The sequence below is a fragment of the Pelecanus crispus genome, chromosome 1, assembly GCF_030463565.1.
Source record: "Pelecanus crispus isolate bPelCri1 chromosome 1, bPelCri1.pri, whole genome shotgun sequence".
Taxonomy (NCBI): Eukaryota; Metazoa; Chordata; class Aves; order Pelecaniformes; family Pelecanidae; genus Pelecanus; species Pelecanus crispus.
The window spans coordinates 41,864,823-41,887,456 of NC_134643.1; the positions used below are offsets into that span (position 1 = coordinate 41,864,823).

The 22,634-nt window shown below is 35.9% G+C and overlaps 1 protein-coding gene across 8 annotated transcripts in view; it reads right to left on the minus strand.

Moving 5' to 3' along the window:
* Window positions 1-1,746: 1,746 nt before the first annotated feature.
* The window catches only part of ZFC3H1 (zinc finger C3H1-type containing), a 45,417-nt gene continuing 24,529 nt past the window's right edge, over window positions 1,747-22,634 (minus strand). For 3 of the 8 annotated variants that reach the window (XM_075727666.1, XM_075727801.1, XM_075727754.1), the window contains exons 17-35: window positions 21,850-21,981; window positions 20,646-20,767; window positions 20,023-20,124; window positions 19,545-19,661; window positions 18,448-18,631; window positions 16,452-16,638; window positions 15,805-15,996; window positions 13,522-13,759; window positions 12,245-12,350; window positions 11,970-12,168; window positions 11,395-11,489; window positions 10,311-10,421; window positions 7,891-7,995; window positions 7,625-7,790; window positions 6,792-6,892; window positions 5,511-5,612; window positions 4,874-4,913; window positions 2,628-2,690; window positions 1,747-2,502 (exon numbers count right to left, since the gene is read on the minus strand). In XM_075727666.1, coding sequence (XP_075583781.1) covers window positions 2,365-2,502; window positions 2,628-2,690; window positions 4,874-4,913; window positions 5,511-5,612; window positions 6,792-6,892; window positions 7,625-7,790; window positions 7,891-7,995; window positions 10,311-10,421; window positions 11,395-11,489; window positions 11,970-12,168; window positions 12,245-12,350; window positions 13,522-13,759; window positions 15,805-15,996; window positions 16,452-16,638; window positions 18,448-18,631; window positions 19,545-19,661; window positions 20,023-20,124; window positions 20,646-20,767; window positions 21,850-21,981 — 2,500 coding nt within the window. In that variant the 3' untranslated portion in view covers window positions 1,747-2,364. Of the gene's footprint in view, window positions 2,503-2,627; window positions 2,691-4,873; window positions 4,914-5,090; window positions 5,613-6,791; window positions 6,893-7,624; window positions 7,791-7,890; window positions 7,996-10,310; window positions 10,422-11,394; window positions 11,490-11,969; window positions 12,169-12,244; window positions 12,351-13,521; window positions 13,760-15,804; window positions 15,997-16,451; window positions 16,639-18,447; window positions 18,632-19,544; window positions 19,662-20,022; window positions 20,125-20,645; window positions 20,768-21,849; window positions 21,982-22,634 lie in introns of those variants that run through there. The other 5 variants (XR_012831988.1, XM_075727925.1, XM_075727858.1 and 2 more) reach the window with 5 other exon arrangements.

Consider the following 22,634-nt stretch of genomic DNA (forward strand, 5'->3'; position numbering starts at 1 on the left):
AACTACCAGAATACCAGAGCACGGAAAGGATTCAATTGTAGCTGCAGACCTGTGGAAGCACCAGATCCTTCCTAGCAGTTCTACATTATGCAGCAGTGCATTTTGTTTCTTGCTTGGTGAGGAAAAAAAGTGCTTGTGCGGCTCTAAAGACTATACAGCTTCCTCATACTTCTTCATTCCAGCTCCTAAATGACCAGTTCCCATTATGATTACCCACTTTCACATACCATCAAGCCAAGCAAAATTGGGTCAAAAGGACACATATAAACAGGAGTATTTTAATTAAAACAACATGGATTAAGGCCAATGGAAGACAGAACATTGTGGGTTTGGGTACCCCCCTCCCCTTATCTCCAAGTGTGTAAGAAGCCATTAAGGCAGAGTACCTATGATTAATCCTTGATGAAATTTTAAAGTTTAAGGTCTCCTTAGAAAGAGACACTAGGCCTTTTATTATAAAGTCACCATGCAGCCAGGCAAGAACAGTAATAAAGTAATAGTCCTAAGCATAAGACACGCCTAAGCTAGGGACTGTATAAGACAGCATTAAAAGTGCTGTAAACCTTGACAGCGTTAAGCTTTTCTATTTTTAAACAGCAGAGTAGGTAAAATGGTATCCCACTAAAATAAATACTGCAGGTGTTTAGGTGTTGCTGCAGAAAAGTATCAACTGTTTATCAGCAAAGTTTTAAAGACAAATTTTGAAAAAAATATTTGGGCAATGTAAGCCAGCATTTACCATACTTGAGGGGGTTTTAATAAAAAAATTAAATACTGCACTTTCACGGTCTACATCTTTTCCATTCTGAGCTGTCCATAAGTTTGAAGAAATCAGGATACCACTCTACTACAATGAAGAATGGGTCTGAGTCAGCTTTTCTGATACTGGTTTTGTAGTCTGCAGGAAAACCTGGCCATTAAAGTGAGTATTTGAACTTTTACTTACTTTGTAATTCATGCTTAAACATAAGAGTTGACTAAAAGGACTTAAGGTGCAGAATCACCCTCCATTCCCCCAGATGAAGACCGGCATCTCCCACTTTCCTTTAAGAGAGTCATTTCATGTGTAACTTAGATAAAGCAAGGGTTTTGAAAGTTACTGGAAGTTGTATGTCACAAACCACCTTCCTTCATTCTCAAACATGAAGACCACTCGTTCACTGTCTTCATGGCATCTTCATAAATCACCTACACAAAAGGTACTACAACCATCTTTTGAGATCATTTGGCACAGATGGAAAAACAGGTGGACAGCCAACCTGATGTGAACAGCCCCATCACTGGTTCAGTGGGCTGATGGTATCTCTCTGCAATGTACATGTAGTGACTTTGAAAAGTGGGCCTCATTTCACTAAAGGTGAAAAGGACAAAATATAAAATGTACTTTCCATTACTGAAGCGGCATTATTGACAGGAATAGTTGTTAGGGGACAAACATCTGCGTACCCAAGGCAAGAGGAAGAAAACAAACCCACTGAGATGTAGTTATTCTACATCCACAACAGGCAGCTCAACCACATTCTCCTACCTTTTGATCAAAACAACAAAAGACAACAGATTTTTTTTAAAAAGGTCAGCTTGTATTGAAAATATCTCTGTAAAAACACCTGTAATACTACAAGGTAGTACCCATACAAAACAGATCAATATTAACTTTCTTTAAACTGTTAAACTTTATTATAAATTAAAATTTCTTTACAAAAAATTGCACATAATTGACCACTCTTAGGTTCTGATGCACTGGCATTTGCAATAGTTTCTTTAATCTTCAAGTTTAATAGTCTCTGCCGTGAGTCCAATGCAGAAAAGGGCAGTAAGCAACCCTCTTAGAGCCTTCAAGTGCAAGAAGCATACTTGTGGCCACGGCAGTTACACTTTCCTTAAGAGCGGCTGCTTTTGTTTTAAATCCTGTAATGAAAAAGTCTCAAAAAAGGTTTAAAAAAGGAAAAACCCAAAATGGACTATTTGCTTTTTACTGTAAACACAGCCCAGTAAATTAATCCCAAACACAGATCTCTCAGGCATCAGCGAGAGTGTCAAGTGAATCAGGAACAGCAAAACAAAGAAAACAGAAAATAAAAACAAAACATAGAAAAATAATGTCTGTCATTTTGATTAACTATACTTACGTAGATGATGTTATGAGAATCTGGCAGGGCCCAGAAGCAAGGCCAGACAGGGAAGTTCATTTTTCCAGAGGAGGGTCATGTTAATTGTTTCCAGGTTCAAGGAAAGCAGACTGGAGACTTGATATGCTCAGCAATACTCATCTGCCTTACACAGATCTTAGGCATGGATCAGCCTGAAGAATCATTCAACTGATTTTGGCATTTAATAGGACTTATGGCTGACCGTACCCAGCGTTCAGTGATTCTTGCTTTCTGTTCTGTAAGTGTTTAAATTTAAAAGCTCATCTAGGCTGACTCCAACCTCTTGGCACTTGGAAACTAGTTTTCTCAGGTTATCAGTTTTACCTCCTCCTGATGCTTCAAACAAGAGTTGCTGTAAGAGATGGGGAAGCAGACATAAGATTTAGCCAGAGCTTGAGCATCACCACATCTATGGATATGGGATATGCAGAAAATTTATATGAAACCTCAAACTGAATCATAAGGAGAAAACATTACATCTTTCCACAGTGTTGCACATAGAGGTAACTTCTGAAGGGCTCTCTGATATAAATGATGGACCTGTAAAATAAAAACAAGTATTAAAAGTCAGCACAATTTCCTGCACTGAAAATGAGTGATTTGAAGCATAAAAATCTCTTGCAGTGACTTTTAAAACCTGTTTTTAAAAAAAGTTTCAAAGTCAAGCATTGAATTGCTACTAAAAGCAAAGGCAAGTTTATGTCTGACCTTAATTCTGACCCTTGTATGCACATGATTAATTACATGAGGACATTCTATTTTTCTTCACAGGACTCTTGCCTCATTCATTGCACAGGACGGAACACGCTCAGGGAGTGAAGAAGCTTACTGAGTATTTCTCTTTCACCACTCAATATGTAGTCTCAAGGTCTTGCTTATTGCATACCATCCCAACACTGCAATGAAAATAACTGTTTCATAGACTTTTTTCCTTCAGCATCTATCTGTCTGTGCTTTAACAATCAGTATGTGTCTTTGCAACTGCCTAAAAAAAAAATGGTTTTACCATTTTATGGTTGGAAATAGAGGACCAAAATTTTTAATGCAAGCATTTAGTCAAGTATTTTTCAACTACTGGTATCTAGAGTACAAACTTTAATCAGAGAGTCATTAGGGGAAGTATTTGTTGGCATTTTAAATACTCACACTCACTTTTATATTCTTTTAACAAACCTTTACATGCCCTGCTGAAGGGACTAAGTGACAGGTTCTCCAGGAACAGGCGATCCAGAATCTGAATCACAATTCAATTTTAAAACAATACCCTACTTGTTTACTAGAAAATCCAGTTATCTGGAACGGTCACTGATTTGTGTAAGCAGTCATAAGTGCTCACTACATCCCAAACTAAGCACCCCCCCAAAAAACCCAACTGCACTGTGTGTGCTTACTTCAGTGATTTTACTCCACACCGTATAGTTAGTCAGGTGGTTGCAGAAGAAAACAACAAGATTTCTTCTGGGTGTAATACAGCTACAATATTTTACATATACCTTCATTCTAATTGGTTCATTTTCTTTAAGAACCCTCTTTTTGATTCTAACTTTCTAACCAAAGCAAGCAGGGATTTTTTTAAGTCACCAGCCTCACTATAGGCAGTGCCTTACAATATAGTCCATCTAATACAATGACTGAAGCAGGGCTCTGTGACTAATTACAGATTACACCAAACCATCAACATGGAGACAGAATTAAGGTTGAATAGGCAACCATGCCTTTGATATCTCCTGACTTTGAACTATTTGATCTTACAAACCAAGTAACTGTCTGCTTGGGGGGGTGTTCTTTTTAAACATTCTAGAAGACAGTAAAAAAGTAAAGAAAAGATTTTGTACTTGAGTCTAATAATAGCTATGCTACCCATTATGGATCAGTTAAAGCTTTAATACTGTTTCAAAAAAAAAAAAAAAAAAAAGACTACTGACAGAAAAGGATGCTGAGAATCAGCCACTACAAGAATGACACAAAACAAGATACAGCAGAGAATTAGCTCAGAAACACCACAAGCAAGTGGTGAGTCACAAACCCAGGGCCTCAAGATTCCCCCAATGCACAGCATCTTTCCACAGGCAGAAGAATATTTTGAAGGTGACAGCAACAATACCAGGAAGATCCATTCTGTTTGAACTGAAAAGTGACTCGGTTGCTGTGCCAAAAACCTCCTGTATTTGTACAGAGTGATAAAAAGATTTCCGTCCCCAAAGTACCAATGAGTAAACTTGCTATTTATGAAGAAAAAGAACTCATGTCTTTGGTGGGGTCGGGAACTACTCAAATTCTCTACATATATTGGCTTGGCAGACCCACCCTTCCAACTGCTAGTAAAGGTAGTCGTTAGCATCTTCCAGCACAATCCTTCCTTCCCTCTACTGTATTTTAAGTGCTAGCAATCTCCTCCAGGTAAAAAAAAAACAAACACAAAACCAAACCAAAAAAAAAAAAAACCAAACCAGAAGTGGGAGAATATAGACACCCCCCTACCCCGGTAAGGGCAAGATACACACAAACAGTATGCACAAATACTCATGATATAATCCATTCCACCGTGACTGCCAAAAGATATTTCTCACACTTGAGGCAAATGCTTCGGTGTTTATATGGAGTATTTCAACTATCTAGAAATCTTGGGTTTAAGAGACGACCATTGCTTTGGATAAAGCCAATGTATGAAAAGATTTACAGAATTTTATAATTACTCATTTTAGTAAGCTGTGTTGACTTACTTCTCTTTGTCCCATTAGAAAGCATTCGGCAGCAATGGCTCTGAGGAAAAGAAATATATAAAAATATTTATTCTTGAATGATTTTAAACGCCATTAGTGGCAGAATACTGACTATGAAATGGAATTACAAACTCCTTGAGAAGAAACTGAATAACTTCCAATGACGTTAATCTACAGTGAAAAGATAAAAATAGCCATTTTTTAAAAACAACCTTACATGAGCAAGACATTTCAGTGGTTCCCCATTATGAACAAACACTGAAGAAAAAGATCAGTTCAGCATCACTGGATAATGGAGATTACTGCTATTGTGATATATAAAGGGGAGGGTAGAGAGGGGGAGACAGAAGTCAATAGTTGAATTAAAAAGGCAACTTGTAAATACATCATTCATATTTATCTGCATAATGTCTGTTCACATAAGTTTCCCCAAGAGGGAAATTCCATTTCTCATTTTAAAGAGGTGACAGTACCTCTGTCTGTTGTACCAAACAGTTACTGTTTAAATAATAAACTAATGAAAGAGAGACTTCCAGTACAAGCCCAATCGGAAGGACATTTCAGATTTACCTTTGTGATGTAAACCTTATAAACAAAAGCAATATCTATGAAAACAGATGTATGACTGTTGCATTACATTTTCCAGATGGCCAGGCATGTTGGGATATTATATGTAAACATCTTGGCTTGCAGTTTCAGAATTTGAACATTGCTCTCCTCCCAGTATTGCAGAAGCAGTCTGTAAAAGGCATTCATGAGAAAGGAACACTGTTCTAATGACTGGGAACAGAAAAGTAATCCAAAGATACAAACACATTACACAAAATATATTATACTTAATCTGAGCCAAGAGTTGCAAGTAGGAAAAAAAACCCAAGCCACCATACACAATACTGACTGAACATGCTCTCAGAACAAAAGAAAACAAAAAAGTTAAGATACACTTTCAGAGAATGACTAAGAAGTGTGAAATCAGAGAGGAAAATATGATCTCAGCACATTACAAGATCCATTTTTAGCATGGACAAGCTAACTGTATATTTGAAAAGGAGACTAATTAGTTTTATAGTCATGTGGCTAGGAGACACTGTTCAGTTGGTTCTGCTCACCCATTTCATGTAGTATCAACACTGTCTAAGGAAGCTGCAAGTTCCATCTAGACAGAATCTCAACTTGGTTTAAAATGCAGCCATTGAACTTCATGTGCCAAAGGAAGGTGTGTCATAGTCTCCCCACATCCCCAACCACACATACATTTCAAGTCTTGCTTTGAATTCTTTGGGGTCACTGTTGGTGACGAACAGGAAGTGTTTGGGAACTTTTCAAAACTATTTAATCAAATGTTCATGAGTTCACTGCAGCTGAATACAGTAAAACATGGACTCTCTAATCCTGGAAGAGTACACTTTGAAATCCTGTTCAAGTAAGAATCAGTGCAATGCTTACATTAACTGTTTTTGCTTCCCGTAAGATTTTTTTCAAAATCAAGAATGGTTTATCATTGCTAAACAAATGTCAAGTTAAGCCTTAAGGTAGCGCTGTTATACATTGGTGTATCCATTTTTATTTGTTCTATGCTGGATCTATACTTTTAATAGATCATTAAGTAACAGTAAGATTTTAATACATATATAACATTTCTCTACACACTTGAAATTTTGACCATTTGTACTCATCATACACAATGCAGAGTTAATTCCTGTATAATTTAACCTTTCTGTAGACAGAACAGGACCCTGTCAAACACAAGAAAGATTGAGATGATATCAGAAGGCACAATATGCCTCAAGCAACATGCAGTAACAGAGGAAGTTTTACTTTTGTAGTAGAAAGCAAATCATGCATGTCTTGCACAAAAAAACCCCAGTAGTTATGTTACCAACAGCCGTTTGTCTTGATTACAAGTATTTTTACATACCTCAGTGCAAGTCCAGGATTACCAGGCATGGTAGAACAAAACCGTTCCAAGGTTTTGGAATGCTGAGATTTTGGAATGCAGCTCAAATAAAAAAGAATTACCTGTAGAATTTGAATTATAAACATTAATCCACTTTATAGCTGTCTAATTTTGCTAAGAACAATGCAATGACAAAACTATGAACATTGTGACTAAAGTGAGTTACCACCTACAAACCTTATCAACTACAAACCTTATCCCTCAAGGGTACAGAAATCAATTTGTGTAATAAATAGTTAGTGTCAAGTTGCTAACACCACATATTTTAGTCCTTCTATCCTGCATTTAGTGAGTAAAGAGAAATGCACTGGATGTTAGCAAAATGGGACCCAGAATCTCTATAAGCTTTATTCTGTCTAAGTGCTCAACCTGTTTTTACTCCTACTTCTGCTTTATTTCTTCTGTTTCTCAACCACTGTAATTTCTATGATCAAAACTGACAGCTTAAATACTGTTTCCATCTGCCAGTGTTACAGCTCTGCAGACCCTTCTTGCTCAACCATCTCTTCCCTCCATTACACATTTTCTCTTTTCTCTAGGAAAGAATAGTTTGTCCCTAACAGCTGTATTCACAGTATTAAAGCATACCATAATAAAGTTTCTCTTTGCCTTACACACCCTTTATTCAAAAGCTCACTACTAGATAGTCTTCTGCTCAGAACACTACTCTCCTCAGATGCCTGTTTCTTTTTCTACTAATTCCTAGCTCTCAGTGTTCATATACTACCTGCTAAAAGGTCATCAGTTTTTTGGTTTTTTTTTTAAATTAAAACTGTCCACAGACACATTTTTACCTTATTATGAAACTCATAATTGGTCCAGTAATCAGCAGTACTAAAAGGAATTGGGTATCGTGTGGGGACTGTAACCAGACATCTGTTCACTAGGTCAGTAAAAAGCTTGAATTCTTGAAGTTTGTTGTTGGATCCAACAACTTTGCTATTGATAAAAACAAGGTAACTGGAAGAAAAAAAAAAAAAAAAAAAGAAAAAAATATGGTTCTGGTAGCCTTCACTTAATAGTTTTGAGACTAATTTACTTTCCTGCCTTAAGAACTTACTCCAGCCAGATGTTCTGAACGGTTTCCTGCTGCATCACTGCCCCCAGAGCTGCTTCATAAGCATCCAGTGCTTCACCAACACTTGCATGAAGAGACTGGCACAAACTGTTTATATTAAAAGTTAAGAAGTGTTGTAGGTCATAAACAATTCATGTTCTTACATATTAAAGGATACAAAACAATGAAGAACTTCCTATTCCAAGATGCAAGAAAAAAACAGTGTTTTCAGCTTAGCAGTGTTATGGACTAATTTATCAGTCAACTTATTTAAAACAGGTAAGTCTCAACTGCAGATAATAAGGAATAATACAGAAACCGTGCAGTTTAAAATGCAACTCTTAAATAGAAATGAAATATTATGAATTGTCTTCTACTCTTGTAAAGTACCCTTTTACTAATCCTTTTAATAGGTATGCTCTGACTGCTACAGAATGGAGACAAGTCTTGAGTTTCTGTTTGGAAAGCTCCAGAAGAGTAAGTTTCAAAGTTGGATTAAAACCACTTGAGAAATGGTATCAGACTGTGGCAACAAAATTAGTGTTCTGAAACAACTACTACTGGGGATCCGGGGTAGAAATATGCTGATCATGTCAGGGGAAAAAAAAACCCTGACAAGAATAGTCAAAAAACCCCTTAATTTTGTTCCACAGCTCCTCAACGAAACGTATGGTCAGACCAAGATATAGGACCTCACCAAAGACAAAAGTAGACACATCTTTTGACCAAGATTCAGTGAACAATCCTTATTTCAAAGTGTAAAGTAACAGTAAAAAAAAAAAGGTAAGACTTTCAGTAAGTCATAAGAGGGAAAAAAACCACAACCTCATGAAGAGGAAGACTACAGAAATGCAAAATAAGATAGGGCTGATGATGCCACCTTGCTACAGAACCCTCCTAACTAGGGTCACATAATCAGAGTGCCTGATTCTACTCCTGCTTTCCCCAAGAACTACCAACTAAATCACCAATTTGCTAGTCTTTCTAAAAAAGTGTGTGCATATGTTTGTGCACACATACACATGTGTACAGACACACAATCATCTTTCCAAGTAAAACATTGTTCCTTGAGCTTTGAGGCTTTGCTCATTTCAATCTATTTTCACTCGGTAAAAGTGAACTTTTATGTCCTTTGTCCTCTGTACCTGAAAAAAAGGAGACAGATACATAGGCCCAAATACCTAGGCACTTACTGTAGCAAAACTCAACCACAGAAACACTCAATTATTAGCTCTGAAAGTAATTCAGGCACTTATTTCAAGAGCACTAATTTTCCTCTTAGAAGTAGGTACTAAAATACAGGAACATCTGAGCTTAAGTTAAGGTCCCTAATGACTAGACTAAGCAGTGACCTCAAGTGTCTTCCTAACAATGTTTCTACTGTGCAAATACCAAACTTAAAATTGAACTTGTGAAGAAGTATTTTCTAAAAATAAATAAATAAATAAATAAAAAATTTAAATTGGTATTTAATGGGCAATATAAAAAGAAAACATTAAGATACCTTAATCTAAACCTTATATAAAGATTTTTCTTGAAAACCATACATTTTGCCTGGTTATAAGTTGTCCACCAATTAAAAACCATAAGCAACAGTGCTGAAGGAATTCTAAGGAGTCCTCTCTCAGTATCTGAAGCGTTATCATCTTTGCCCCTTTACTTATCTGAAAAGCCAAATAGCTACTTGAAGATTGACAAACCCAGACCATGAAGTGGTAAACTTCTTAAACAGCCTAAGTCAACATCTCAGTAACCACAGCTATACTAGTATAAGTTATAGATGGCTAATATTTTGGTGCTTGCCAATCTTGGATATTGCTGCTATCAAATGGAAAGGTGGAAGAAACAAAAAAAAAGATGATCTTGTATACATGACAAAGGTCTGTCACCTTTGCAATGTTTTGCAGAGGAAAAGGTCATTTTGCTATATTACTTTCCTATAGAGGGGCGTCTATGGCTAGTTTGAACTTTTATGGTCTGTTGATAGTAGCTCCATAAACAGCTGAAACAGTGGGCCAAGAAAGGTGGAGAGACCAGGGCTAAATGAAGTTAAACAGAGTAGGGGAAACTACTGTAAAATAAAAGGGAGACAAGCCAGAAGAAAGAACACTACTAGCAGTAGCACCCTAAAACAAAAATTATTTTGTGGTATGAACACACCTGTTACTGTTCCCACAGGGCAGAATTTCTGAAAGATTTCTCAAGTGGAGAATTTAAGTTGATGTGCAATTCACTGTTCCATAAAATTGTCTCTGTTGTGCAGCAGGCAGGTAGGTTCTCTAAGGACTAGCAGATCATTTATTGAAAGAAGACAATTCCCTAAGTGATATACCCTTAGGCAAATAATGAATGTTCTGCTTTTGAAAAATGCAATTTAGTCAGACCCAATAGCTGTTTCTCAGAAATACTTTAGAAAGTCTCACCAGTAGATCTGCCACAGATATGGGATTTGCTGGTTTACAACATCATCTGTAAGATGTTCTTTATAGAGAGGTGATGTAAATTCAATTGGCATTGGAAAATTCAAGAGATATCTACAAAAGAAACAGTAGGAGCAAATGAGAATATCCCTCTACATGGAAGAGTCCTATGTGGATGTAACATTTAGTTCTGAAATCCAGTTTGTGGGACATACTAAAAAAAGATGCACTTTTCCTAGATTTTAGTTTAACTCTATACAGATAGAATTTACACAGAAAGCATTACACGGAAATATAGAAAGAGTTAATATAGAAAGTACCTACTCCCTCATTATATACAAGGTTAAATGTTGCTTTGTATCTCAGACTTCCCCCTACCCACATAAAATACATCAAGTAAGATACAATCATCTACATACCGTCAGCTAAGCTGCATTGAGAATACTAAATTCAATGTAGACAAATCTAAACAGGAATAAAATCTAACACCTAACTTGGAGATAAAAACATTTCAAAGCCTCATCCGCATAAGCATTAGCGCAGAAGGTCTTCCTTTAAAGGCTTTCAAGAGGCATCTATTTTGACTACAGGGAACTTGCATATTTCAAAACTTTTTAAAGTGTCTCAATTAGGTACTAAAATTCAAGTGGCAAATCAGCAGGCTAGATATGAACCTGTGCCTTTTCAGCAATAATAATCTGCTGATTAATAGCATTCTGGACCTCTAGATTGAAGTCTTTTGCAAGTGCCCAAATATAGTATTTTAGGCTCCTAGCTTTGGGGGGCGACCCAAACAAAAAAAAGCCACACCACAACTTTGGCATACATATGATTGATTTTCACTCCCCAACTCCAGACATTAAACTTGTTGTCTGTTTCATCTTTAAATGTTGCGGTTTTACAATTTAGTATATATGCACAAACAACAAGTATAAACCTTATAAACTACCAAATTATAATTCACTGAAGTTTTAGCAAAACATGCCAAGCTAAAAATAGAGGAGTTCAAAAGTTCTAGACTATCTTGTTTTTCAAGAAAATGGCAATATTACCAAAATTTAAATAGAAAAAAATTTTCTAGATGTACCTTAAGAGATCCATGGGACCATGCTGTTGGCACGTATTCTCAAAGAAAGCTGCCACAAAATCTTGTAACAGTGGAAGAATACTGCTCGACCGTTCCTGGTTTGGGGTTTTATTTTTTTAAAAACAAAAAAATTAAAATCAGACATCAACCTGAAAATGGCAAGAACAATTTGAGCACAATAAATAACAAGTGGTGTGTCTATCTCTGCAATGCTTCGTTGTCTTCGTTCTCTCAAGAATGAAGCCTAACTAGGTCAGTCAGCAGGTAGCAGAAAAAAGCTGAAAACATATTACAGGGTTTACTGTTAATGTCTATTATTCTTGCTTAAGGATATTTAACACTGGATTACAACAATCCAAACTGTAAATTTATGATTTTATGTAATTCCTTTGATTATCTTTAATCACGTCACTAATCTTGCCAATTCTATTTTTGCCATCTATATAAAGGAGTACTAGACATTACAAAAATACCATAAAGATTAATCAATTTGCTAAGTGTTTGAAACAACACACAAAACCCATATTTCATAAAGCCAGCAGACCAACAAAATGAGTTTTGGAGTGGAGTATTACCTGTGAAACAAGGAATTTGCACAACTGATAAAAAATTTCTGCATTCTGAGGATTCTTCTCAAAAGCTCCAATCCACACTTTGTAGGCATCGTCACTCTGCTCCATCTGCAAATACAAGGTGGCCAAACTCTCCAAGAGCTGACAGTTGTTAGGGCAGAGCTCCAATAAAGATCTACAAAGTTCTGCAGCAGACTCCCACCTTAAATAAAAGTACAGGTAAGTTTTAAAAAAAAGCAGTTGCATACTGCAATTAAAAATGTCTTGAAACAACTTACCTTTCAAGAAGTTTCAGCAAAGCTATCATGTTTCTGTAGAGAGGAAAGCAGATAGCTATTCTTTTGTCAGCCTCAAGGCTTTCATCAGTACATGTTTTGACCGCATCTTCAAAACAAAAGTATAAAATCAAATCTTTAGACCTCAAGCAATGTCAAAGTTATTTGAAGCCATAACAAAATAAAAAGTCTCATCTAACATACTGAAAATATGCAAGTGTGGAAAGATATTTCTGAGAGTGCTGCTTTTGCAAATTATTAAAAGGAAAGTTACCATCTTTGGAAAAGCTTTCTTAACACTTATCATCACAATGCAAAGACAAAACTCTTTCAGAAATTTCGTCCCTTGTTCATTTAAAAAACAGGAAACATCCCACCAATGAAATGTTAAAGCCACATTACAGATAGCAGTGTATCACTACATTTAAAACTACATTCCAGGATTTCCAATATAGCTGCTGAAAGCTATTGACACAAAAGCTAGTATAGGATATTATTTTTCTTGTCAGCATAATAAAAAGTTACCCAACAATGAACCGCCCATAATGAACGCCCCATTATCATGGCTAGACTGCCTTCACTCCCACAGTTGGGCTACTCAATCTATCCTTGAGTATTTCCACACTGCATTACCACCTGCAGTATAGATATATTCTCAATGGCAATTCAATATTGCTGCTGGCTATCATGCCAAGTACTGACAATGATACAATGCTATTACAAGGTCTACCTCTGGCAGCACCACAAGTCAAGAATTCAATTTCTTCTAGTATCTTCATTTTACATCTTTAGAAAAATTATTCAGTTCACTTAAACTTTGAAGACAAACACATGCATTGCTCTGCCTCTTCTAAGGAAACACGCTGATCTTCCAGGAATGTAACTTTCCAATAGACACATCCCATTGAGGGGAGGGAGGGCAAGAGGGAGATCAACAACAGAAGCTTGGCTTTATGCTTGCATAAGCCCAAGAGAACTAGCAATGTCATACTGTCATAAGCCACTGGTCTTTATCTTGCTAGAATATCATAGTTCAGAGAAAAAGCTATGGCTTTGAACCATAGATGAAAAAACTCAGTGTGTGTGTGTTAAGTACCCAAGAACATGGACTTTCCTCACAGCTCTGTTCAAATCAAGATGAAATACTCACTAGATTAATCCCAATGGCTTAACATGGTCATCAGTAATATTGCACTGCCTTGAAATTACAAAGTTGGATAATATTTCTTGATTTACAACAAGTGAGTAATGTATTAAGTAGTTTACCTCCTTAATCTTACCTTCAAACATAGCTAACAGCATATCAGGATCGGTCTTCACATCTTGAACTGTTTGCCATGGTATTAAAAATGGCTCTTTGTTCATGATCCTTGAAGGATTGACATTAGCTGGATCATAGAACTTGACTGGGAGAATGCCAAATTCAGTTAGATGTATGTAAGCCAGCCAAGCCAAGCAACGGTCACTTACAGTAAGGCGTTCCGATATTATCTTCTCATTTGCTGATTTTAAAGCATTCTGTAAAGGTTAAAAGAAATACATTTCAACCATGAAATCTTTAAGATCTAAGAATAAGAAAAGGAAACAGGAAGAATAAGGTTTAATCTCAAATCTTCTCCATAGAAAAGACAGGAACTAATTCTTTGTCAATCATGATTATATTTGGCTTATGTAAATGTGTAACTGTATTCAAATCACATGCATAATTTCTAGTAGCAGGTTTAGAAAAACTGCAGAAAATTGTTATTTTGAAAACTGAAGAGAGAAAGACTTTGAAAACATGCATCTCCCAGCATGTGTGCCGTTTTTCTGCTTAATTCTTGGACAATTACTTCCAGTTGCATAGAAATAATACATTAGTGACAACTCATCTACAAGTTGGATTCAGCTTGCTATATCCTACTAGGTTTTGGGGTTTTGGGGTTTTTTTGTTTGCTGGGTTTTGGTTTGTTTTTTTTTTTTTTAAATTAAGTTCTAGTTATACAGCTACTAAGTTACAGCTATCCAAGTCTACTGAAAGCATCACCATCTCTAGGCATATTGTTTAAAAAAATGTGTTGGAAACATTACTGAGAACAAGCACATTGCTTCAACTTTTCCTACCAGTCATATGCAAAACTAGAATAGCCCAGTTAAATTGGCAGATCCCAAATAAAATCATTAAAGCATGCAATTAGACAAAGTCTAAACACAATTGCTCCTAAAACAGAACCTCAGGGCCGGTGATGTGCCAACATTTTTCTGGATAAATGCAGTACAATCAAAGAATGCACTTTCAAGGGAATGAAAGTACTTGTATATTTAGGCAAAATTCAGCAGGACACTTGTCCTGTAATAGGTGAAAACCGAAGTTTCAAAAACATTTCACTTATTCACCCTTCATACTATTTACTTCAGAAAATTTGCTTTCAGGTTTTCAAAGAGATACATTGCTACATACTCTGAAGTAGCATTTACTTAGAAACTATCTTCTTTTAAATATGGTTAAATAATCTCTCCCCAATACATTCTTTTCAACTACACAGTTCAGATGAATATAAAAAAACAAAAAAAGTTTGATTTTGTGATGGTGCTTTGGGGAAAGGTAAGGGAAACCAACCCATGTAATTCTCCCCTACACACTGGATTTCTATGTCAATGCGACACAAACTGATTTTTTTCCTCCCTCTGTTCTTTTTGTTCATTCAGTCAAACATTCAGAATTACATTTATCAGTACTGCTGTGTTTAGAATAGCTTTTGGACGAAGTCAACACAGCATTACACTCTTCTATTTAAACTGGAGCTAGAAAAAAGCATTATGGCCTTGAACCACACAATTGAGAAAAATGCTTTACGGTGTGGCAAGCAACAGGTGCCACCTGCTGGTAGGAATGAAACAACTTGCAATTGAAACTACAGCAGCGCCCACTTTTATAGCAGCTGCTGTCAGCACTCAATTTCTTACCTTCGTCCACCACTTCTATTGTCTACAGAACCGTAGGAGTGACCTAAATTCTTTCCACAGTCACAGTAAAAGCCTGAGATAACTCCATGACTTTGGAGTTCATGGGATCAATAAAGTCTGATTTCACAGTCTCCAAATTTTGGAGCAGAGCAATACTGTTAGATAACATCATACTATGTTCTTTCCCAAGAACTACTGGCTTGATAATTTCTGTAGCAATAAACATTTGAGTGCCTGAGGCGATACATTACTCACAGGCCCTTCACTGCAGAAAAATGTTCTACAGCTTACCAGAAATCAGGTAAAGCTATTCCCTGGGAATTATTTTGAGACGTAGCGGCCTAGGCTATTAGCTACACAAGCAAAGCTTGTGTAAAAGGTAAAGTTTAAAAATGGTAAAAAAGAAAGGTAAAAAAAGGTAAAGTTTAGGTAAAAAAACCCCAAAGGTATATCTAAATTTTACGATGGCATCATATCTCAAAACAAAAGTCTCTAGGAGAATTCCTGCAGTAAATACAGGAAGGAACAGTTCTTCTAAAGTTGACACTATCAGAGTCACAGGCATTATAAAGGTGAAGGTGTGAAGACAGTTCCTGGGGTGGTAACCTGGAAGTTACCTGCAGCAGAACAAGAGCATTCTGATGTCTTCCTGTAAACAGGCTTAAGTGAACCCTGTACAGGAGAGTCTCCAGCAGCTGAAAGGACACAAGATTTGGATTTTCTTCTCCCCCTGTCACTTCCATTAGGAACTGTAGCATCCTCCCACATACATAGTCTTTCCCATCAAAGGAATTCTCCAAATTCAAAAACTAGAGAGAAATAATTCATATTAATAATAATCAGAATACTAGTAAAGCTTCTAGGTTAAAGTTTAAAATCATATGAATCACAAACTTCAGATAATGTCTTTCACCACCTTATGAACTATATTTCCCTCCCTCACACCGAATTTTCACATTAAACCTCAGAAAATGCTTTTTAAATATTAAATATAAAATAGTCCAAGTTAAATTTTGCAAGCTTAAGTAACACAAAAAGTGTAACATCTTGATTTTAAATAACTTTTATTACCTGAAGAAAAGTGATTATTTCTACAAATATCCTGCAAACAAAACTTCGAATCACTTTCTGAGCAACTACTGAGTTTTCAAAAAACTAGTTGTTTTCGTTTCACACTTTCCCTGTCATATGTACTGGTTTTCTACAGTAGAAAATGCACTTACATGAACATTTCACATATACTTTTTTTTTTTTTTAAACTTACTGTCCACCAGATTTGATAAGAGGGAGCGTATTCCACTGCTGTTTCACACATTTCCTGTATCTCCTCCTTGGTTCCTCTTTTTGAGAAGAGTTTGAGATAATGACACCAAATTTCAGGATTTTCTTTGTTGTTCTCAAGGGCTCGAGCCAAAACATTTAAAGTAGAATCTAAACACTCAGATGATGAACTGTAAAAATTAAAAAATGAAAAAAGCACTCACATCAGCTGTGTTAGTATTGACTTCCACAGTATCAAATATGAAAATGGATGCTTTTAAGAAGAATGGAAGTGACACGCAGCCATCTTTTTTTTCAAGATGTGCTGTCCTTTACTATGAAAGTTTCAGTTTCAGTAAGTTTCCACCCTTTGAATGCTATTATTAGGTGCCATTATCATAGTGCATGGAAAAATAAGTTTTCTAGGAAAAGAGTGCCATTCAAATAAGAGTCCAATTTAATTGAAAATGGGTAGGATTCATCTGTAAGCAGACGTGTCAAGCTGCAATCATATAAAGGCATTTATATCATATAGACTTAAAAGCTTAAGTAGACATTTCAAAGGCTTAGTAAAGCAAGTTAGAATATTTTTGTTACATATTTAATTTACTTTCAACAGTCAAATATAAGCCTTTATGTCATGTCATGCAGGTTTTCTCTGCCTCTAAACCAACAAAAGAGAAGGAGATTTACTTTTTGATAACTATCACGAGATGATACCAGCAAAATAATACAAGATTAGGCTCAACTAAATGACTATATTGCAAACCACAGAGATGAGCTTTAATTCATAAATAAACTTCCATACAACAGAAGAAAGCTTCTGAGGTCACATTTATTCTTAGAACATCTTTAGAAATTACTTTGCATAGACATTTATGAGAGGAAAAACACATGTCCCAAAACAAAACTAACATAGTTAACCATGTATAAGTCTGAAGCCTTCCCAACCCCTTTTATCACCACTGCCACCTCCTAAACGACTCAGTTTCTTCAAAGTACTGAGGCAGGGTGGGGCAGGAAGTGAATGGGGCAGGTGTCTGTTTTAAGAAAAGATGCATTGTCTTTCATTAGGTCTTCTCCATTCTCTTCCTGGTCTTTTTCCAAGTACACTTATATTTAGAAAGTGTGCTCTTCTCACCCTGCCACTTGCTGGTAGTATTTTCTTTGAGTACTGGCCTTTCCAGTTCTATCCCTTCTAGTGTCCAGGCAGGTACTGATATAGCTAAACTGATCTTTTGCTACATCATTTTCCATTATGCACAGTTTACACAAGGCTTTTAAAAGAGAGCTGCTCCTCTCCATTCCCTTTCCTCCCTGCTGCAGCTGCTTAAGCCAGTACCTCACTATTTAAAAAAAAAAACAAAAACCCAAAGTCAATCTTTAGAACAAAACCATCATGACAGAATTCCTACTGAAATTATCTGATTGCCAATAAAAACATGGTACCCTGTAGAATAACTTAAAAGAAACAGAAACTAGAAAAACTTAGAAATCCCAAAGTTTAAAAAATTATGAAATAAGAAACTGAGTGCTCAGCTGGACCATTTCTACAGGTATGAAACCATAACTGCTCTTACAAGAAAGCTTTCTGATGAAAGTTATTTCAAACATTATTCCAACCATTCACTTTGTAGAGGAGAAACTGATTTGAGTTTATTGATCCACTACTTTATCAATGGAAGTACGACATTGCACTGTAACCTTGGGAATACATTAGGTTGTCCACTCTTCAAACACAAACAATTATTTCTCCCACGCTACTTTCCATCAACTTCCATTCTGAATCAGAACCTACCTAAAGATAAACCGTCAGTGTAATTTATTACTCACATACTATACTGCATACAGTAGGATATCTAATCTATTTTTTAACCTACTTTTAAGTAATACATTGTTTGTGGCATTGTTGAAGAAAGTTCTTTAACATCAGAAAGAAAACTTGATCATAGCAGCATCAGTAAAGCACAAAAATCTAATCTAAAATGTAGCAGACTTACCCTTCATTTTGATTCAAGTATTTGTATGCAAGTTTAATCCAAAGCTGTACATCACAGGGGTTTTCTTGGACGCTTGCCTCCAGGTTGGAAATGTCATCAGTCTCACTTGTAAAATACCGGACATCATCTGGAGTCACCACGGCATCAAGAACTGGAACTCTTTTTTTATGTTCTGTGGGACGAGCTGCAGATAAAATGAAAAAAAAAAAAAAAAAAATTTAAAAAAGTTCCTTTTCAAAACAGAAGTGACCTGTAAGATTAGAACTCACACAAGGACTGGCATTTATATATTTCAAGTATAGCCAATGACCAGAGCAAACTAGGGTTATTTCAACATTCTCTAAAACTTAGAACTGTGTAGTCTGTAGAAAACTGGTTATATTTCAAATGTGAAGGCAAGAGATAAACAGCTGTAAAAGGCCGCTTTGATCAACAGACATCAATCAAGGCAGCTCATTAGGCAGCTATTAGGAAACAGGCACATCTGACAAAAAAATTTATCCGAGTTCTGAGTCTCTGAAGTCCTTTTTACAGGATTTGCTAACAAATCCTAAAGCTCCCACTTGCATGAGTCGCATGTGAAACACTGTTGGGTTACTGATGCTTTAGTAAGCCTCCAAGTCTCAAATGCCATTTAACAGCAGCTTTTTTTAACTCCTGACCTCAACACCAAATACTAACTCTGTACAAATTTAAGATAAACAATCACATGAAGTTTTACTACTTATAGTTCTAGGAGGGAAAAATAAAAATTAAAAAAAAAATTCCTAATGGCCTATAGGCAAAGCTGAAACATTCTAGGGAAATAGTTCCTTATGTTCCTTTTAAGAACAGGTAAGTAGAAATTCCACCTTAACTTCCAGTCACACATAATACTAGATTTTTTTTTTTTTTCCCTTAAATACAACAAGCTCAGGTCAAACTTTACCCCAAAATTTATGCAAAATAAAGTTCGCATGCAGGAAATATAAAGTCAAGAGAGCTATTAAAAGCACAGGTTTTCTTAAGAACCACTTTAAAAATTAGGCATTGGGAAGAGTTTGGTAGGTATTTCCCTCCGGTACTCTTTGTTAATGGATGCCACACATCTAGATTACCATATTTAATAGGTCCAATGAACTGCTCCTCTTCACTGCTGCTACTATCTAACAGAGGTTTTCTCCAGTACTTTGGTCTCCATTTCCTTTTATCCTTCCATGTTGTAAATGGAGGTGCTGTTAACAAGTAGTAGAAATTCTTTTACTTTTCTGTATTCAACATTAAAACATCTTTGCTAATAAAGATTTTAGATAAAAACATTCTGTGAGTGCAACACAAGTGTACAAGTTTCAACACAAGTTATTTAAAATCTATTGTGCTCAAGTGCATAAGTCACTTTTCCAAATTGGACTCAAAACTATTATATTATTGCCTTAAAGCAAACTCTGCTGCCTTTAATTTACCATAAGCAAAATTTAGAATACTGAGATAAATAAACTAAGCACCAAAAAAAAAAATACTCTTGGTTTACAAAATCATCAAGGTACTTAGATAATTAAAGAGTTTATATTGTATTTAATCTACCAAGTTACTTACTGTGACTTTTACTCTCATTGACATTACTGACCAGAAGAACAGCCATCTGATCCACTGACATACGGTCTCTGTTTATACCAAAAAGTTTTTCAACATATTTTTCTGAAACAGGAATATCCATGTCTTAGGTAAACACATAAATGAAAATGGATAGGTAACTTAACAGCAACTTAGCACAACCTATGCTGAATTCATCAAATAGGACTGCTTCAAGAGGTACAGTAATTTAACATACTAGAATAAAGAAATAAAAACCTGAAAAGTTATAGAATTCCAGCTCCACTGAAACAGACCAGTCCAGTAGTTACAAAAAGAAGTTAGGAAGGGGAGAGGGAAACATTCCATACCCATTGCTCCCAAATCCCCTGAATCCCAGCAATTTTTTTTTTTTTCTTTTGAGTGAAATGTTCCACAGATCAATGATTTTTTCTTTCTGTAAAGGCACCAAGGTAACTACCCACTACAAAGGACTGAACTGGACAGCTGCAGAAACCTATTTTTTCATACAGCTGTATCTTATAAATTGCTTCACATCAAAGTCCTCGCACCCAGAGCTTTTAATAAAAGCCATTCCCTTCAGAAATGAATCTTTGTATGCAAAAGTGAACAGGACTCTTAAAAACCTGTGGCAGTGCTGATTTCCTCATCCGTGCTTTTTTCTGAACAGCCAATCAGTTCTAAATTGTAAGACAGAATATCCTGAAACAGCTGCTTACGGCTAAGAGTGCAGTCTTTCATGTGCTGCCTAAAACAAACAAGTAAGAAATTAACATACTTATCACAGCAACAATTTAATAAGGTTTGTATCTAGAAAGTTGGTTTTAGTACACGCTAGGGTGAGGCATTAAAGAAAATGATACCCACAGAAAACACTATAGCCTGCTTTGAAATTTCTGTTAAATATGTCTGGGTCTTCTCTAAACTTCAGCCTGCATCAGTAACTAAATCCTGGTCTTCACTATTTCACTACAGCCTGACTCCTCAAAATAAACCTCTACACATTCGCTTCGCACTAACACAAAACCGCACTATTTAGAACTTTCCAGTTCAAACAAGGGAGTTAAAAGAATTAGGTATCACTTTGTATTTAAAAGACTCAAACTACTTTTTGATGGTAACAGCTGAAAGCTGATACAAAATGCTGTCTGCCACCAAAAAGGGCAAAAAAAAAAGCTGAAGTCCACTCCTATTATATTTTTCCAGTAGTTAGAAGTTTCCAAATTGAGTTTATTCCTGACCAATTCATATCCATTTTCTCTTGTACCAACTTAAGTATACTGTGCAACATTGTTTAACAAACTATTAGTAATATAATTTAACACCAGGCTTCAAAGAAACAAACTTAGCCAGTATTTTCCCAGAAAACTAGAATTCCACTACTACAGTAGTATTTTTTTTCATATAATCACATAATATTTGGTACATCCTTTATTTCAGTTAGCAGCATGATACATCTAATGTGCTTAACAGTATCAACCACGACCTGAGGTTCCATGATGGTCTGAAGTTATGCTGAAGCTATAAAGCAAGGAGTCCCATCTGAATTACAAGGCAACCAAGAGGTGAAATACTCTCTAACAGTCCATACTGCTTTTCTAAATTTACATCTAAAGAGCCTCCTTTCTTCATGGCTTAGATGAAAGCATTTTTTTCCTGCCAAACAAGTTTCTGCAATGGTTATTAAAAATAACTTTCTTTTCTAGAACTTGTGCATAGATCATAAATCCAGACCTTTTAAAGAAACGAAAAACATGCCTATTTTGGTCTTTGAGTCAGACTTCTAGAGGAGAGGTTTAGTTCAAACGAACAAAATTAAAAAGAACTCACCACTGACAGTCATCATCATTACATGTGCCCGTTAAATCAAAACGGCAGAAACACTGTTTTGGCTCAATCATATTGCTATATGTTACTGAACTGAGGTACAGTTTTTCCTTGGTTCGAAAATACGGACTAAACCTAAAATGAAACAGTGAATTATAGTGACAAAGGTAAGACATCAGTTTTACTAAACAAAACTTTAAAAAAAAAGAATCACTTTTTCTGTATTAAATCTCATTATTTCCAAAACCCTACTACTAACCAAAAGCATTGCTGACCTATGAGTTAAGAGGAAGGTGAAAACGGTGGGAGAGGGAGGGGACAAAACAATACGTCTCAACCTAAACAGATTCTGCTCTAGCATTCTCTTCTCCCTTAGGTGCAGAACTTCACCCATATAAAATCAGGAAGTGTAGTAATCATCCAGTAGGGAAAGCCAACTACTGAAATTGCATTTTATTTAGTTCTAGAAAAACTGCACTCATCCTCTAGTCAGCATAAGATCAATGTCAATGGAAGTATAAAGAGAACCATTAAAGATTAATCTGAAAAAACAGTGAAAAATCCACATCAAATTTTATAATGTGTAAACAAACAAAAACCAGTCTGAGTTGAGCAGACTAACACTTGTTTTAAATCTTTAGCTAAAGTCTGACTATGTCAATTTTGGGATTTCTAGCTCCTTAAGAAATGGAAGCCATAGACTACAAGAAGTTAAAATGAATACTCCTTTATGATGCATCCTCCATCTTTTGCTGCTAAGAATATAGAAATAAAAACAAACTGAAGCA